Source organism: Saccopteryx bilineata, chromosome 7 (genome assembly GCF_036850765.1).
Source record: "Saccopteryx bilineata isolate mSacBil1 chromosome 7, mSacBil1_pri_phased_curated, whole genome shotgun sequence".
NCBI lineage: Eukaryota > Metazoa > Chordata > Mammalia > Chiroptera > Emballonuridae > Saccopteryx > Saccopteryx bilineata.
The window spans coordinates 57,894,533-57,913,035 of NC_089496.1; the positions used below are offsets into that span (position 1 = coordinate 57,894,533).

At 59.4% G+C, this 18,503-nt stretch overlaps 1 protein-coding gene across 15 annotated transcripts in view; it reads left to right on the plus strand.

The window, feature by feature from the left end:
* The window catches only part of CAMK2B (calcium/calmodulin dependent protein kinase II beta), a 67,793-nt gene that overhangs the window by 25,125 nt on the left and 24,165 nt on the right, over window positions 1–18,503 (plus strand). For all 15 annotated transcript variants that reach the window (XM_066238653.1, XM_066238651.1, XM_066238656.1 and 12 more), the window contains exons 3-5: window positions 7,657–7,716; window positions 11,390–11,444; window positions 15,948–16,013. In XM_066238653.1, the coding sequence (XP_066094750.1) occupies window positions 7,657–7,716; window positions 11,390–11,444; window positions 15,948–16,013 (181 nt within the window). The remainder of the gene's footprint in view (window positions 1–7,656; window positions 7,717–11,389; window positions 11,445–15,947; window positions 16,014–18,503) is intronic.

Below are 18,503 nucleotides of genomic sequence, written 5' to 3' on the forward strand. Positions count from 1 at the left end.
GCCCCCAATGGACAGCCTCACCAAGAGGATGCTGCCCATTGCCCCAGCTTGTGCCAGAGGCTGCAAGAGTTAGGTTTTTAAATTTAATACTTAATTAAATAGAGGATTGTGAGACATTTAGAGTCTGAGAATGCACTGAATAATTAGAGATTATTAAACTGCTGTTCACAGAAGCAGTTAGAGAAAAATTAATTGACTGGGGGGGTGAAGAGATCATTGGGGACATGGGTTTTCTAAACATCTCTGGTTCTTGCCGCCCCCACCCCAGCTCGTTGTTGGCACTGTGCGGCTGTTTGGGGATGATTTTGTTGCCTTGGAGGGCACCCTGCGGAGGGGATCTGAGTCAGTGCCCGCTGACTGGGAGTGCCCAGAAAGCAGCGGGCACTTGGGCCCAGAAGTGACCTTGGGCCAGTGGCTGCACACAGCTGGGAGGAGGGACCCTCAGGGGACAGGCCCCTTGCAGTTCTCCTGCCAGGACCCTCAGCAGCACGGAGTCTTTCCCTGGCGGCTTCTCCGTGACCTGGGCCCTCAGAGGTAGAGCCAGGGAAACTTGAGTCCCCAGGAGCAGAGACGTGCTCAGTCACAACTGCTGAAGTGAGCAGCTTGGGGCTGGGGCTCTGGACTTCACCCAGCCAGGGGGGAGGGGGCTCATCAGGTATGGGGCTGACCTGGTGGGGGTGAAGACCAGCCTCACAGGTGAGATTGACCTCACAGGTGGGAGACTGACTTTGCAGGTGGGGCTGACTTGGGAGGAGGTTGACCTTATAGTTAGGGGCTGACCTACAGATGAGGAGGCTGAGGCCCCAGGGGCAGGCATCTGGGGCTCACATCTGTGCCTCCTCCCACCTTCAGGATGATGCCCAGCTCACCCCCCAGCCCCCTTGTCGGGTCACCTGGGGCCACCCCTTCCCCAGAGCTTTGGTGGCTCCTTCTGCCTTGGGGACGCCCCAGCAGAGGGTGCGACGGGGCGGAGCTTCCTGGTGGCTCCGGGCTGCACCGCCCACACCTGCCTGGCGCACGGCTTCCCGTCGCCCACGACCCACAGCCGGGAACACGACCCCACTTGGGATGACGGCGCCGCTGCTCCGCGGAACTAGGTTAACGGAGGCCGCGGCGCCGCATTGCAGGGGCGGCTGAGCATGCGCGGCGGGCGGCGGGCGGGCACCCCGCCCCTCGGTCCCCGCGTCCCCCATTTCCCCCCCCCCCCTGTTCCTCACCTGGGCGCCCCTCCCGCCTCCTCCTGCCCGCCGTCCTGAGACCCTGAGGGCCGGGCTGGAGGCTGGAGGAGTGCCCGGGGTTGGAGGGCTGTGGAATCCACTGTGGACTCCGCGGGCCTGCTGTCAAGGTCCAGGGCGTTTCATCAGGTTCTGACCCAGCGGCTCGGGCCGCAACAGGCTGCCCGCCTGGGTTCCTGCGCTCGGTCCCTGGGGTCTCCGGGAACTTTGGGTCTGATGCCCACAGTGCTTAGCATGAGCAGGGGGCACAGGAGGGAAGCAGCGAAAACAGCGAGGGTGGCCGGGTGGTACCAGCTCTGCAGGACCATGGTGGAAGTGCCCTTGGGGCTCCTCCCTGCAGTGGCCTCTCTCTGGGAACCCCCACACTATTCACACGTTGGAAACAGACTCACGAAGGAAGCTTGGCTCCTTTAGGGTCTGGTGGACAGTGTCCCCAGGGCCACCTGAAGTCCGCACACAGGTGAGTCCACCATTCCCCAGCTGGGTGATGTTGGCTGGCGTTTGCAGCTGGGTTAACCTTGAAGGATCAGGCCCAGCTCTGGACAGTAGACAGAACCTGGGAGCTGGCTTCCCTTAACATTCCCCCAAGTGGTCAGCTTTAGCATGGCCCTCCTCCTCCCCTGGGACTCTGTGTCTGGCTGGTGTGTGCCCCCCCCTCCATCACAATGTCAAATGAGGCAGCAAAGGACAGGCTGCTGCCAGGGGACCCCCTGAGGCCGCAGCCCAAAAGCCAGCCAGCCTTGCTCACCGCTTCTTGCTGGACCGATTCTCCCCTGGGTGCTTGGCCACCCTTCAGTACAGAAGTGGATGCTGACCTCCGGGCAGGGGCTGACCCGAGCACAACACTCACATTTCCACTGGCTCTCTCTGAGGTGTCCTGAGCAACATCCAAGATGGCCTGTAACCTCAGCTGGTGCCCTGATGTGTCCCAAACTACCCGTCCCAGACGAGGGCCCCAGCGGAGCCCCCTGCTATCCCTGTGGGCAGGGTTGGGAGCTGAGAAAGGGGGAGAGTCATGCTGGTGAATGTGGGTGTCTCCCAGGGAACACAGCCTGACAGCCTGCCTGCCTGGGCCCAGGAGTCTGTGTCCAGCCTATGTTCCAGGAAGAGAGAGAGCCCTGGTGCTGGGCAGAGTGGACTTTGCATGTAGGATGTCACACCTAGTCATTGGGCCTGGCTTCCAGGCAGGTGGCCTCACTCCCCCCCCCCCCGTGGAGCCTGGAGGAGGGGGAGGCAGCCTGTCTCCCCTCCCTCTCCCGCCCAGCCCCGCTCCTCTCAGATGTCCTCTTGCTGGTGACAGCGCCGCTGCTGCTGATTCGGGTAGTTGGCGAGAGGCCAGGCGCCCACCCACGTCCCTCCTGTTCCTCCTCTGCTGGCTCTTCTCTCCCAACCCCACAGCCAGGGAGAGGTGGGAGCCGCCAGGGTGGGGGATGGGCCTGGTACGGGGGATGCGGGCAGGACAGAGGGAGTCATGAAGGAGGCCACCAGCCAGGGAGGGAGTCCTGGCCTTGAGGACCCTGAGGGCCTTCTGCATGCCTCAGTTTCCTCTGCTGTGACCGTGCCCCTTGCTGGTCCACACTTGTCCTCTCCCATCTTCTGCTGACCGCAGCAGCCTTCTCTTCATTCTTGACTCAGCTCAGGGTGCCCCCACGTGGGGAGGCCCTGCCTAGGGGAACAGCTGCCTTGCTGAGAGGCATGTGGGGATGGTGAGGAGCTGGATTCAGTCCCTGCCTCCCCGCACCATTCCTCAGAGTGTTACTGGAGTTCAGTGGCCAAGGCCTGCATGACCCCCTGACCCCCACCCGCCATGCAGGCACCTGTTTCTTCCTTTGCCTTTCCCCCACGGTGGTGGGTTGAGCACCACCCCTGACAGCCTCTGGCAGCCCCTCCCCTCCCAGCCCCATGGGGCAGTACACCCGGTTGGGCCTGAAGGGCTCCCCTAAGGCCACCTCCATTCTGGGGGGGTTGGTCCCTGCCCCTGATTCTGGGTGGGGGGCACACCTCTCCTGGCCCTGGAGTTTATGCAGTTGGGCATCTGATGGGGCATGCAAGTTCAGGTTAGCTGTCTTTTTTTTTTTTTTTTTTTTTCAGAGACAGAGAGTGAGTCAGAGAGAGGGATAGACAGGGATAGACAGACAGGAACGGAGAGAGATGAGAAGCATCAATCATTAGTTTTTCATTGCGCGTTGCAACACCTTAGTTGTTCATTGATTGCCTTCTCATATGTGCCTTGACCGCGGGCCTTCAGCAGACCGAGTAACCCCTTGCTGGAGCCAGCGACCTTGGGTTCAAGCTGGTGGGCTTTTGCTCAAACCAGATGAGCCTGCACTCAAGCTGGCGACCTTGGGGTCTCGAACCTGGGTCTTCCGCATCCCAGTCCGATGCTCTATCCACTGCGCCACCGCCTGGTCAGGCAGGTTAGCTGTCTTTGAGTAAAGCTGGTTTTGTTTTGTTTGATAAGCGATTTTATGGAGTGTAAATGAATGCTGTGTTTTATGTGTGGGTGTATCTATTCAGGGAAAGTAAATAGCATGCTCGATGTCTTTGCCAGCACCCCCCCCCAATAGGGCAGTGTGTACAAGCATCACGTGCATGTGTACAAGGTTGCCTCCAGACCTTTGGCTCAAGTGTGGTCACACGCTCTTAGGCTTATCTGCATGTGGAGTGTGAGCTCCTAAGCTGTCTAGGCATTTAAGATGTGCCTGAACTTGGAGTTTTTCTGTGAGTCTCGGTCCCCTTGAGTCACCTACAGGCAGCATCAGAGCCGCACGCCCTCCCTGTCACCAGGACCTGTGTCCCTGGGTCTTTAGGACCCAGTCAATGCTGCCTTGGGCCTGCAGGTGGTGAAGAGCACGGGCTCCCTAGATGGAGTGGATTTCCTGGAGGTTGTGGGAACTTGACCTGTGCCCCCAATTCTGTGCACGTCCTGTTTCAGTGGGGCCCTCAGACCTCTGCATGGAAAACTCGATATGGAAGGTGCAGTCCTGGGGCCATCGCGTGTGTGGGGGGTGATGCATGCGAGTCTGACATGGTCCCGTGGGGAGAGGGGACCAACACCACTGGGGGAAGGACACAGGGGGGTTGAGGTGGGCCAGTTCTCGGGCCCCAGCCGGCACAAGTGTTACACGCGTTCTGTGACATGACAGTGTGGCCATGGCACATAGCAGTGGGGCCACAGTGCAGGACCTCCTCCTCCTGCCCCTCCTGCCCCTTCGACATCGTGTGATGTCAGCTCAGATTCCTCATGTCAGGGCACATGTCACTCATCCTCTTCATATTTGATCTGTGACTTCTTGCCCATTGGAGACAAAATCAACTATTTTTTTATTTTTATTTTTTTTATTTTTTTATTATTTTTTTTGCATTTTTCTGAAGCTGGAAACAGGGAGAGACAGTCAGACAGACTCCCGCATGCGCCCGACTGGGATCCACCCGGCACACCCACCATGGGGCGATGCTCTGCCCATCCTGGGCATCGCCATGTTGTGACCAGAGCCACTCTAGCGCCTGAGGCAGAGGCCACAGAGCCATCCCCAGCGCCCGGGCCATCTTTGCTCCAATGGAGCCTTGGCTGTGGGAGGGGAAGAGAGAGACAGAGAGGAAGGCGCGGCGGAGGGGTGGAGAAGCAAATGGGCACTTCTCCTGTGTGCCCTGGCCAGGAATTGAACCCGGGTCCTCCGCACACTAGGCCGACGCTCTACCGCTGAGCCACCCGGCCAGGGCAAAATCAACTATTTTTTAAAAACAACATTTTGCTTGCCCTGGCCAGATAGCTCAGTTAGACCCCCGATCAGGGCACTTACAGAATATTTCTCTCTCTCTCTCTCCCCCACCCTTCCTCTTTCCCTAAATCAATAAATAAATTTAAGGGGAAGAAAAGAATGAGACCTTTTCTTCAAAAGAAAAAAACAAAAAACTGATTTTGTCTAATTATAAAAGGAATACAAGATCATTGCCAAAGTTGGGAGAACATATAAAGAAAAAAAATGAAATGATTTGTAATTCTGCCACCCAGAGTGAAGCGCTGTTACCATGGTGATGCATTGTACTCCATCCAGTGATGTAGTCCTGACCAACTTCTCTCTGGCCAGGTGCCACTGTACTCAATGTGGACAGGTGGTGGTGGCCAAGAAGGGGTGGGCACTGGTGCCTGGGCAGGGCAGTCAGGTGCCCTTTCTGGGCCCCACACAAATAAGTTATGTCTCCAAACACGTGCAAGAGGAGGTGGAGACCCTCTGGGTGGGGTTCTGCCTTCATCAACAGGTTTCAGTAATATAACACAGTCCTTTAAATCATTTACCTCCCAAAGATGGGCACCCACATGCGTTTCTCTCCTGAATTTTATCTTTGACTGAAGTCAGGCAATTTTTCCAAAGAGGACCACTTCCTTACCCTCCTGGCTCTTGCCAACCTCAGCCTCACTCTGCCCGAGCCACTCACAGCCTGGCATCTCAGTGGCCACCTGCATGGGTGGGGAGAATCAACAAGAATGTTGTTTGGACAGTTGGCAAAATTGAACGTGGACGGAAGGTTGGATTCAAGTGTCATGTCTGCGTTGGGTTTACTACGTGGGGTAACTGCCCTGAGACACCCTTGTTCTTACAAAGTGCACAGTTGGGGACGTCTGGGGAGCACGTGTGCATGCGTGCACTTGTGTGCATGTGTGTGTGCAAAGGAAGAGAGACACACAAAAGCGCTGTCCATGAGAATTCTGTGCTGATCTTGCAGCTTTTCTCTAAGTTTGAAAAATGTTCAGACTAACAAGTTTTTTAAAACTAAGAAAAAAGCGTCCTGTGGGCCCACCACCCAGCACCTCTAGTCTCCCCACTGTACCTTCCAGGGAGGGGCAAGAGGCGTCGGGACATGGCACCCTGCCCTCTGGTGCTGGGCCACACGTACCCAGACCCACCGTTGTGTTTAGTGCTGGAAAAGCAGAGCCCAGACGTGTTCTGTTGTGTTGCTATGTGTCCATCCTGGTGGGGTGCTGGGCTGCTTCTGGTGTCTGCTGCCACCTTGGCTGCCCCACAGTGGAAGAGAATGGATTGTGCTGCTGCATGGGCTGTGAGGTGAGGGGGCCCTCCCAGTGCCAGGGACAGATGGCAGCCAGGTGAGCTGTGCAGGAGCTGTTAGCCTGTCCAGGAGGCTTGAGTGCCTGTCCTGGGAGGGTGGAGAGCCAGCTGGATGCCCCAAGCATCCCCCCCACTCCCCTGAGTGATTCCTGTCTGCAGGTGTGACATCCCTACTCAGAAATGGCACATGTGAATGTGTGGGTCTGCGTGTGTGTACAGTGGCATGTGTGCACTGTGTTTGTGAATATGTGTAATCATGTGTTTTTGTGTGCACACGCATGTGCACACTTATATGCATTTGTGTGTGCAAGTTTGTGTGGACATGTGTTTGCACGTGTGTGTGTGCTTGTGAATGTGCCTGTGTGCTTGTGTGTATGCATATGTGTGCATGTGCATTTGCATGCATGCATATCTATATGCATGTGTGTACATGTGCACTTGTATGCATGTGTGTTTGTGTGTGCAGGGGCATGTATGTGTGAGCACTGCATGATTTGGCTCGTTCTCTGTGAGTGGCATGTCTCACTCAGCCTTGCATTAGGTTTGGGGTGATGCACACATGTTGACAGATGTGTCCTGTTGTGTGACTGCAGCCATATTTGTTTCTCTGGTCAGTGGAAATGGGGGGGTTCAGTTTTTTACTATTGCAATCTTTGTCAGCTTTTAAAATCCTCCTGACACCTCTGTCTGTTTGAAAAATATAATTTCTGGCTGGTAAATTGCTGGGTGCTCGAGGGGCGGCCTCTGGTGGAGGTCCTGCATCTGAGGGGGGATGTGGGTGTGTGCGGGTGCAGGGCCAGGACCCGGATGACCTCGAGTCTCCCTCCTGTCAACACTGCATGAGCACCTCCATCAGACGGGCCCCTGGTTGTGGGCTTGTGCATGGGGTGGCGGTCAGATCCTGTACCCCCTTCCCAGACATCCTACAGCCCATGCCACAGCCAGCCTCCTCTGGATGGCAAGTTAGGCTCCAGCAGAAGGCCCTAGCGTGGGATGAGGGCGAGTGAGTGAAGTCTTTGCCAGCGCTGTCTGCCCAGCTGCGGATATGCGTGCCCTCTTCCTGAATCACCTGGAGGGGCTCTTGAAGCAAGTTAGCACCGCCCACCCCCAGGTCCTGGCAACTCGCCAGCCTCCTGCCCTAGTTCTGCCGGGAAGTGGGGGGGACCCAGGCAGACACAGGCCCCTCCGCACACAGTCCGCAGGCTGAAGTGGCAGGTGGCAGTGGGTTCCCTGGCTCTGAGCTTCGTGGTTGGTGGCTGGTCTGGTACACAATGGCCTAGATGGTGCCAGGCATAGGAGGTGACTGGCTGCTGGAGATGAGGTGATGACACCGTGTCCCTTTTTGTCCCCAGATCACCAGAAACTGGAAAGAGAGGCTCGAATCTGCCGCCTTCTAAAGCACTCCAACATCGGTGAGTAGCCTGTGGGGCTGGAGCACAGTTCTCCCTCCCGGTAGCAGGTAGCCTGTCCCTTGCAGACACCAGAGGCTCCCTTTCCCTGGAGGGATTCTTGGGGTGGGGGAGATAAGGCTTGCTGCACGCTGGAGGGTCCCTGTCCACCCCTCTGTAACTTCCAGCTGGTACACACACAGGGTCCCTGACGTCTGATGGATTCAGAAAAGCCACAAGATGGCTGGTTACAAAGAAAAAGTTTGGAAACCAGAACCAAAGCCCGCGCCAGGTGCAGCCCTGGCCTGAGGTCTGAGGTCCGGTTCTACGAGCCTCTGCCTTCCCTGCCAACCCAGGGTCGGAACTGAGGTCCGAGGTCTGGTTCTATGAGCCTCTGCCTTCCCTGCCAACCCAGGGTCGGAACCGAGGTCCGAGGTCTGGTTCTAAGAACCTCTGCCTTCCCTGCCAACCCAGGGTCGGAACTGAGGTCTGAGGTCCGGTTCTACGAGCCTCTGCCTTCCCTGCCAACCCAGGGTCGGAACTGAGGTCCGAGGTCTGGTTCTACGAGCCTCTGCCTTCCCTGCCAACCCAGGGTCGGAACCGAGGTCCGAGGTCTGGTTCTATGAGCCTCTGCCATCCCTGCCAACCCAGGGTCGGAACCGAGGTCAGGGGAGAGGTCCCACCCCACAGCTGCCCCTCGGGGTCACGTCAGACTTGGGAGTCAGGTCTTGGTCTTGGGGTGCAGCTGCACTGCTGAGGAGGGTCTCTGCTTCCTGCCACCCCGAGCGCGTCAGAGGTGGTGGAGCTGTCGGAGCTGCTTGGCCCTGCGGCCATGCTGAATCAGAAGTCGGCGTGGCTCTCCTCCTTGGCCACCTGGCCTCCCTGCCTGCCCTTTGCCCCCTCGGCTCCAGGGTGGTCCCCGCCTGCCACCCTGTGGAGCACGTGTGTGCCCTGCTACTTGTCCTTCTCACCTCTGGTCCCTAAGGACTGTGGGAGCCTGAGACCCAGGCCTTGCCCACACTGGAAGCAGCCAGGACGCCTTGAGGGGACAGTGGACTCCTTCACCAGGGGACCTGAGGGTGGATTCCTGGGCCCCCTCCCACCAAAATTCTGACTCAGTTGTGCCAGGACAAGCCTAGGAGTCTGTGTTTACATGAATGTCAGGGTGTGTTGAGTGGTGAGTTGGGGTGCCTCTGGACTGGGCATTCATGCCACGACCAGACCAGGCTTTGGACACATCTCTCTTGGGTCCTGAGTCTTCTCCAGCCGTTCTGACCCAGATGGGGGAACCAGTGTTCCATTTCCTGGGTGCCTGGGGTCCTCCAGTCCTTGGGCCTGAGCCCAAGCTCTTTAATCACAGAATCTCAAGGCTGAATCTGCTGGCAATCCTGGCATGCAAACTCCTGACCTGCCCCCAAAGAGAGACTTGGGGGCCAGGAACCTGCCTTTGCCAGTGCGCTCGGGATTCCAGCGTGGGTGTCTGCAGGAACCCCAGACTTAGCGCTCTGGTCTGATCCCACCAGCCAGCTAGGGCCCCACTACCTCCAGGTGCCACCTCCTGGGCAGCTCTGCCCATACCCTTTCCTCATCAGCTCCCTTCCTCTGTCCTCTGAACCCCAACTGAGGCTGGTCCCCCATTCTGAGTGATAGTCTGGGATCCCCTTCTTTACAGGATAAGACCCAGGTGTTCTCTGGGTTGGTGTTTTCAGACAGCTCTCCAACAAAACGCCTTCGTGTGCTCAGTGTGGTTGTGGGCGGTTCTGAGAGGTGTCCGGGGTCCTTGTAGCAGCTTCATTCCAGACCACGGGAGGCGGAGCTGAAACTTTAGGGTGGAGACAGAACATTCCTAACCACGGGACAAGCGGAGCTGTGAGCTGACCTCTCTGGGGACCTCAGCGATGTGGGGTCCTACAACACTTGTCCTGTGACAGCTCATTCCACCCGTGTCATGTCTTTGAGACTTGTCTGCGCCGTGGCAGGTGGCTGATCACCTTCCTCTTGAGGCAGGCGGGGCGGTCGTCCGCTGGGTGGGGGTCTCAGTCGCTTAGCCACTCGTCTGCCGTGGACATTCGGCTTTTTCTGCCAGTTGGCTGTGTGGCTGATCCCATGAGCACAGGGTCTGTCTGGGTCCCGTCTCCCGTTCTGTGGGAGTGTACCCCCCCTTCACTGTGCGGCTCTGCATCCTCACTCAGGGCTTCCCCACTGTCCTCCCTCAGGGGCTGAGACTCTGTCTTCATGTACCCCCATGTCATTTACTTGCTGTTTTTATTTAAATAGATTCTGAAAAGTCACTCTACTCATCCCTGTTTGTGACATCATGGGTCTAGGGTGCTAGCTAGGTTTTCTTCTTAACTATGAAAATGACATTCAATTATTTTTAAATGTTAAAAGATATATTTGGAAAAACTGTTCATGTGTACACGGCCTCACCCACGCAGACCCCGGTGTTTTCCTGGGTGGGGAGACAGGACTCCCCATCTGCCAGCAGGGCCTGGGGTCTGCCCCTGTCACTGTGGGGCTGGGCCTGGCCGGGGCCAGCACCCCAGTGTTACCAACCCTTTGACCAGGGAAGTCAGGTTCCCCTGCATGGGAGGAGAGAGGCCTGCAGGACTGTCCAGGGGTAGGGGGCTGCCTGCGAGCATCAGGACTCGCTGCAGTCACCTTGTGGTTCCTGCAAGTGGGGGGCGGCCCCTGGAGAGACCAGAACTGGAAGTGGGAGGATGCTGGTGCCAGTTAGAAACCAGGGAGGTGTGGAGGGCACCAGGAAGGGAGGGGGACCAGAGGGTAGCTTTGTGGGGGTCTGAACCCCTCCCCATCCACACTGCTGCTTGGTCTTTGTGAGCTGTGGGCCCTCAGCCCACTTAACCTCTCTGTGCACCAGCTGCCCATCTGTAACCTCTCGGGATGGTTGGCTACTGGTGGGCACATGCCCGGTGCTTAGAGGAGCACCCAAGTGCAGCTGCCCCAGACGCAAAGGCAGAATCTAGCATATGGAGAGCAGTGTCTGGAATAAGCCATATGCCTCCTGCTCAGGGCGAGGAGGTACCAGGGTTGCCTTCCTGTGCGGGAGCCCACATGGCCCTCACTCCCTCACCCCTTTGGCACCACGGGACTGAGGGGGCGTGGTTCTGGGCTCAGGGACAGAAGGAATCTGGTTAAGCCATGATGGGGGAGTGTGTGGTCACAGCACCAGCCTGCTGACCCTCACAGTCTGTAGTCTCTGGAATTGGGTCTGACCCTTTGGCAGTGGTGCCTCACTGAGTGGGTGGACCTCTGCCTGGGGTCCCTGCCCCTCAACCTGCTGCACTCCTCTTCCCAAAGTCCCTCGATGGCTCCTTCTCGGGACCTGGTACATAAGCCCGTCCGAACACCTGGATGCCCCATGAAGGCTGACCTGGGGTTGCTGGCCAGCAGGGCCCACAGTCCCCCTCCAGCCCTGCCTACCCACCCCGTGCAGTGGGAGCCCCGGGCCCTCGGAGGGCAGGCTTCCCCCCGGCACAGCAGTGGCATGAGTGGCCGGCTGCCGCCTGCTCTCATGGTCTCTCCTGTCCCCACAGTCCCCCTGCAGCCCTGCCTGCCCACCCCGTGTAGTGGGAGCCCCGGGCCCTCGGAGGGCAGGCTTCCCCCTGCACAGCAGTGGTGCAGGGCATGGGCGGCCGGCTACCGCCTGCTCTCACGGTCTCTCCTGTCCCCACAGTGCGCCTTCACGACAGCATCTCCGAGGAGGGGTTCCACTACCTGGTCTTCGATCTGTAAGTGCTCAGCCTCACACCAGGGTTGGGATCTGTGGTCTCCTTAGCCCCTGGTGGACAGTGCCAGCTGCCCAGCCCAGCCTCTCTTGCCACTGCCTTGTTTGCTTAGCAGCAGGGTGGGCAGCCCTGCCAGCGGGGCCCCCATGCTGGGCCCTGTCCTCCAGACGGAACGTGCTGGGAGGGAAAGCGGAGACCCGCAGAGGACCAGGTCCTCGGCCTTCCGTCCCTGTCTTTCCCTTGGTGTCCTCACCACAGCTAGACGGAGGCACCACTGGCTGGCACGAGCGTGTGCATGAGTGTGCATGTGTGTATTCCTGGGGGCATGTGTGCATTGCTTTGTGGAGTGTGTTCATGTGTGTGCACATGTGGTTTTGGGGGTGTGTACATGTGTGTTGTGTAGTTTAGGGGGTGGGCGTGTGTGTGTGCGCGCGTGTGCGGGGGCTGAGTGAGAAGGCATCTAGGGCCTCTGCTGCCTCTCGCTTCCTGCTGGTTTAGAAGTGGTGATCTCACCCCCCTCGCTCCCTGACTGCTCCCCTGAGCACTGCTATATTTAGCTGTCCGTGAGTCACTGCCACTGAGGACATGGGGTGCTCAGGACATGGGGTGGGCAGGGGCCGTAGACTTTGGCCTCCAGTCTGCCCCAGGGCCAGGAAGGCCCCACTGAGTGCTGTCACCGCGGTGATAGGGGCTGCCTGCATGGATAGCTCTCTCCCTTAAAGGGCAGCTGCCTCGGGTCATGGGGCGTGGAGGCCTGAGGAGCCCTCAGCCCACTTGGGTTCCAGTCAGGAGAGGCTGGGACTGTCTCTGCAAGGGCGTGGCTGCCTCTCAGTGCCTCTGTGTTCCACAAGAGTCCACTTCAAGTCACCAATAGGGTGGCCAGGGCCACCAGGCCAAGGCTGTACCCTGAATCGGCTGTTCCATGGCCCCTCAGAGGTGGCAGGCTCACTGTCACCCCCTCTGCCTCCAGGAAATATACAGGCCACCAAGCTGGAGGGTGGCCTGGTCCAGGGACTCGGTGGCCAACAGAAAGGTGTGTGTGATTCAGGAGCAGACAGGGGGCAGGAATGCTGTGTGTGCACACCTGTACATGTAAATGCGTGCACCATGTGAGTGCACACCTCTGCACATGTCTGTGCCTGTGCCTTTAAGAGATTCCTTCCCTCCTGCCCACATGACAGGCAAGCATGGGGTGAGGTCAGAAGGGAGCTGGCAAGTGGAAATGGCTGTTTCTTGGAAGGGGTGAGGAGGAAGGACCTGGGTCCTGCACTTCCTCCTCTCAACCTCTGTGGCCCCCAAGCCTGTGGTGGTCCATACCCCACTAAAGTCCCCACTGACACCCCGGGCCTCAGACAGCTATTTCCATGTTAGACGGGGAAGGTCTATGCTGGGAGTCTGCTGAGCGCAAGGAGTGATCCGGCCACTACCTGCCCCCACAACCCTCCAGGCCACACAGAACCTGCCCCCACAACCCTGCAGGTCACACGGAACCTGCCCCCACAACCCTCCAGGTCACACAGAACCTGCCCCCACAATCCTCCAGGTCACACAGAACCTGCCCCCACAACCCTCCAGGTCACACAGAACCTGCCCCCACAATCCTCCAGGCCACACAGAATCTGCCCCCACAACCCTCCAGGCCACACGGTACCTGCCCCCACAACCCTCCAGGCCACACAGAACCTGCCCCCACAACCCTCCAGGCCACACGGTACCTGCCCCCACAACCCTCCAGGTCACACAGTACCTGCCCCCACAACCCTCCAGGCCACACAGAACCTGCCCCCACAACCCTCCAGGCCACACGGTACCTGCCCCCACAACCCTCCAGGTCACACAGTACCTGCCCCCACAACCCTCCAGGCCACACAGAACCTGCCCCCACAACCCTCCAGGCCACACAGAACCTGCCTCCACAATCCTCCAGGCCACACAGTACCTGCCCCCACAACCCTCCAGGCCACACGGTACCTGCCCCCACAACCCTCCAGGCCACACGGTACCTGCCCCCACAACCCTCCAGGTCACACGGTACCTGCCCCCACAACCCTCCAGGTCACACAGTACCTGCCCCCACAACCCTCCAGGCCACACGGTACCTGCCCCCACAACCCTCCAGGTCACACGGTACCTGCCCCCACAACCCTCCAGGCCACACAGAACCTGCCCCCACAACCCTCCAGGCCACACGGTACCTGCCCCCACAACCCTCCAGGTCACACAGTACCTGCCCCCACAACCCTCCAGGCCACACAGAACCTGCCCCCACAACCCTCCAGGCCACACAGAACCTGCCCCCACAACCCTCCAGGCCACACAGTACCTGCCCCCACAACCCTCCAGGCCACACGGTACCTGCCCCCACAACCCTCCAGGCCACACGGTACCTGCCCCCACAACCCTCCAGGTCACACGGTACCTGCCCCCACAACCCTCCAGGTCACACAGTACCTGCCCCCACAACCCTCCAGGCCCCACAGAACCTGCCCCCACAACCCTCCAGGCCACACAGTACCTGCCCCCACAACCCTCCAGGTCACACAGTACCTGCCCCCACAACCCTCCAGGTCACACAGTACCTGCCCCCACAACCCTCCAGGCCACACAGAACCTGCCCCCACAACCCTCCAGGCCACACGGTACCTGCCCCCACAACCCTCCAGGCCACACAGAACCTGTCCCCACAACCCTCCAGGTCACAGCACGGTGGCCCCAGGACTGGGAAGCACTCTGGCTTGGGTTGGCATCTTCAGGAGGCCCCAAAGCCCCTTGGCATTTTGGGGGCTCTGTGGATTCAGAGGTTGACGGCTTTTTTTATTTCCTATGCCTGGGAATGTCACAGGGCCTTGGGGACCAGGCCTAGGAACAGAGGAAGGGAGTTCCCCTGAGGGCTCTGACTGCCGGCCAGCATTGGCCATGTCCTCTGTCTAGGGCCAGAGGAGGGAGAAGATGGAGAAGATACTGGCCTCTAGACCAGGCCCTTCCTGGACAGCACGAGACGCTAGCACCCCCCACAGCTAACACCCTGCTCTGCAGCTGTGGGCCACATGGCCTCAGGTGCTGTCAGCACAGACTGGAGCCTCCTGTGGACACAGGAACCCAGAGGGTGTCCCCAGCCCCGGGCAGGGCCCCCTGGGGGTTTCTTGTGCTCCTGCCGCAATGCTCACCAAGACCTGGTGCCTTCAGTCCTGTCGGGGCCGCAGGGCCTGGCCCGTGAGCTGTGTGTGAAGGGAAATAGAGCACTGCTCCTGGGCTGGACCTGGAACCCCTTCCCCATGACCCAGGTACATAGACATGCCACGCGCAGATTTACACGCATGCACGTGTGCACATAGGTGCGCACAGGCACAGGAAGCCCTGGCTCCCTTGGGTGTGTGCCTGCTCTGAGCCTCAGCTTCCTCCAGTGGCAAAATGGAACCCTAAAATCTCCTCTCCCCCACGGTTGTGGGGGTTCAACAGGGAGTATGTCTAGCCAGGACTGGGGGAGCACTCATACTCAACACTCCCTTGGTTTTGCTTTCCTCCAACATTAAGAGAGAGCCCGCCTGTGCAGGGTCCCTCATCCAGCAGGGTTCACACCATGTTTGTCCTCACCGTGGGCCTGAGTTCTGGGCACAAAACTGAGGCCAGCCCCACCCTACCTTAGAACTTAGTGGAAACTGAAATACACACGCAGAGACCACAGCACGTGGGCAGCTGCGGACCAACCTCAGGAGGAAGGGTACACTGCACAGCAAGGTGTCATCGGTGTCCCCACAGGTGCAAGAGGGCAGCTCTGGACCTCCTTGGTTGGAAGGCTGTATGGAGGTTCCTGGTGGATATGGAGCCGGCCGGGTTGGGCAAGGGGTCTGGGTAGACCCAGGGGACGCCTCCCTGCTTCCCTGTACATGTGTCTCTCGACCCTGCTCTCTGCACCTTCTGTCCACGCCCACGTTGCCCAGCCCAGGGGACCCTGGACAGCCTGGACCCTTTGTGGGTTCCCAGAAGCCCTCCAGGCAGTGGCTCCTGCCCTGGGGGTCCATCCTGACTCTAAGGACTGACACACAGCAGGAAAGTCTGTGGACACAGATCCCACCCTCCTCCTGGAGGTGGGACTTGGAAGACCTCACGTCTCACCTGCCAAGGAGGCCAGACCCTCGGCTCTGGAGGTTTGAGAGGGGGAACCAGATCTCCTCGGGCCCGGAATTAGAGCCTGGGTCCCACAAGGCCTGGGTACCACTGCAGGACCTGGCTCAAACCTCTCAGCTGCCCACTCTGGGCAGAGCCCTGAGGTAACTGACACAATGTTCTGAGTTTCTGAGTGCCATGGTCACAGAGGGCATGAGGACGAAATGTTAAATGCCACCGTGTGTGAGTAAGTGCTCAGTGAGCCGGCAGTCCTCGATGATGGGGCCACGGCAGACGTGTGGCGGTGACGGGGGAGGTGGAGAAGGTGGTAGACACCGTGATGGAGGGGGCGGGGGTGACGGGTCTCTAGAATGGTGACTCCTGTGTGCTTTCCCACAGGGTCACTGGTGGGGAACTCTTTGAGGACATTGTGGCGAGAGAGTACTACAGCGAGGCCGATGCCAGGTGGGTGTGGAGCCCTGACAGTGTCCCGCCCTGCCCCGCCCTGCCCCGCCCTGCCCTCAGCCAGCCCCTGCCCCGCCCCTCTGGCCCACCTTGTCCTAACATGGGCCGGGCAGACAGTTGGCTGGCTGGAGGTGTCATCCCGTCCACCCTGGCTGAGCCCACTGGGAGCTCTCTGAGCAGGTTAAAGGAGCAAGGGCAGCTCTCTGTTCCTGACGAGCTCGGAGGTGTGGCCCGAATCTGGGAGGACCCAGGCCTGCTTTGTTCCCCGGGTGGGAAGTGGCCCACAGGGCGCGATCCCTGAGGTGGCTGGTGACAGGCGGGGAGCAGCATGGTTCCTAGTTGTCCTCCTGACCCTTTCTCGGACATCAATCCGTGGCCCACAGCAGGCACCTCGGGTGCCTTCCTCATGCGGAGGCGCAGTCTCCAAATGCTTGTCCCAAAGACCAACCATGACTCCCTTTCCAGACACCCACTGGGGCCACCCTGGAGGCAAGTGAGGCCTTTGCCCTCCGGCCGTCCTTCCGGGAGGTCTCAGGGTGGTGGGCGGGAAGCCAGGTCCCTGCGTAAGAGACCAGGGACCTGGGCAGCCCTTCCTGCGGGGGTTTGCCCTCACCCGGGGATGAAGATGCCATCTGCAGTGTGGCTGCTGGGCTGGCAGGGCCCCACCCTGGAGGAAGGCCACTGAGTCCCATGCTCGTGGGCCAGATGTCACCTGATCCATGGCAGAACCGTCCTGGAGACAGCTGAGGGCGTGCACGTGGCCCAAGAGGCACGCATTTAGAAAAGAGAAAAGGCTGACAGTGGCCCTCTGTAGGGAGTGGAATTGTGGATGCTTTTCAGATTTTTTATCTTTTTTGGTCTATTTTTAAGTTTTTTTTAATGAATATGTATTACTTTTCTAATCGAGAAAAATGAATATTTTTTTAAGTAGCTTTTTGTGACTTGCTTCTGCCCCCACAGGCCGCCTTGCCGGCTGGGGAAGGCCCAAGTCCCTGTGAGAGGGTGTGAGTGGGCCCCGGTGCCACCCAGAGCAGGCAGCTGGGGGTGGGGCGGGGTGGGGTATGGGATGGGGAAGGGAAGGCCAGACCACAGAGGGTGGAGGAAGGACTTTCACTTTGCAAACAACCTGGGAGTGCCTGTCTGTTGTGAGAGGAGCAGAACGCTTTTTATTTCCCACTGACCATGAAAGTGGACACTGGGGCCCGCCATGCTCCACTGGGCGTATCCAAGTGAGGGTGCTGGCCTGAGAGAGGTCGGGAATCCAGGACCCAGCACATCCTCCCATCTGCCAGGCTGTAGGGCTCCTGGGCGGATGTAGGCCAGGCCAGGTGAGGAGAGAAGGGTCCTACTGGCCACTCCCAGAAGGGACTTAATGGCCCAGGGCCAGCACCTGGACTGAACTCTCCCTTGGAGGAGGGGGGAACACCACCTGGATGCTTGGGAAGGTTGCTTGCCTTCACTGTCCTATTTCCCTACCTGGACCATCCATCCCCGGCTCCTGAATCCTCAGTGCCTACTACTGAGCACTGCCCAGGACTGGCACCATCCCCTGTGCTGCAGCATGAGGTCTGAGGTCCTGCAGGGGGCACAGCCCACTGCCCTAGTGCACCTCTGGGCCTGAGCACTGGGTCTGCCCACGGCCGCCCAGGTCCTGACCACATCCCCGGTGGTGCCCACACAGCACACCCACACCTGCGCACGCCCACATTCCAGTCACGGCTCATGGCCCCCAAACATGTATGGCCTCAGAGCTCCTCTACTGCCCACCTGCCCCTCCCTCCTGGACTTCACCCCTTCAGGCGTGAGGATCCCTACCCCGTGGTAGGGCCCCTCCACAACACCTGGTTTTCTCACAACCAGGCTGTGAGGAAGGGTGGCAGGGCGGAGGGACACCCCTCTAGCTCCTTTCCACGGGGACTCTGGACCCTCCTCAGAGACCTGCGCTTGACCACCGTTTGGCGCCCTGCCTGGGTCAGGAGGGCGTCTGGAGGGTCCTTGGGAAAACGCTGTGAAGAGCCAGTGGGAGTGGGTCAGCCCGGCCTGCCGGTGGCGTAGCCGCCGCCTTCTGTCCAGGAACCTGGTTTGCTTAGCCAGCTCTTCGTGAGCACAGGGGGCAAAGCCAGGGAGAGTCTGTCCTGCCTGCATGGCTCACCGTCAGGGTGGCCCTGGAGCGTGAGCAGGGCTGCGGGGCGGGTGGACAGGGCAGAGGGGCGGGTGGACAGGGCAGAGGGGCGGGACTGGATGTGAGTGATGCCGGCCAGGAGCCCAGTAGCCCCTTCAGATGGGACTTGGAAGAGGGTAGGAGCGCAGCCGCCCCCCCATCAAATCCTACCCCAGAGGGGTGCTGTGGCGGGTAGCTCTGTGGGTCCAGCAAACATCTGAGGCCCAGACCGTCTCCTGCAAGGTGGGGGCTGAGGACAGGACACGGTTGAGATGGGAGATGACACATCCATACGGTCACTGGGGCCACAGTCAGTGGAGATGGATGCT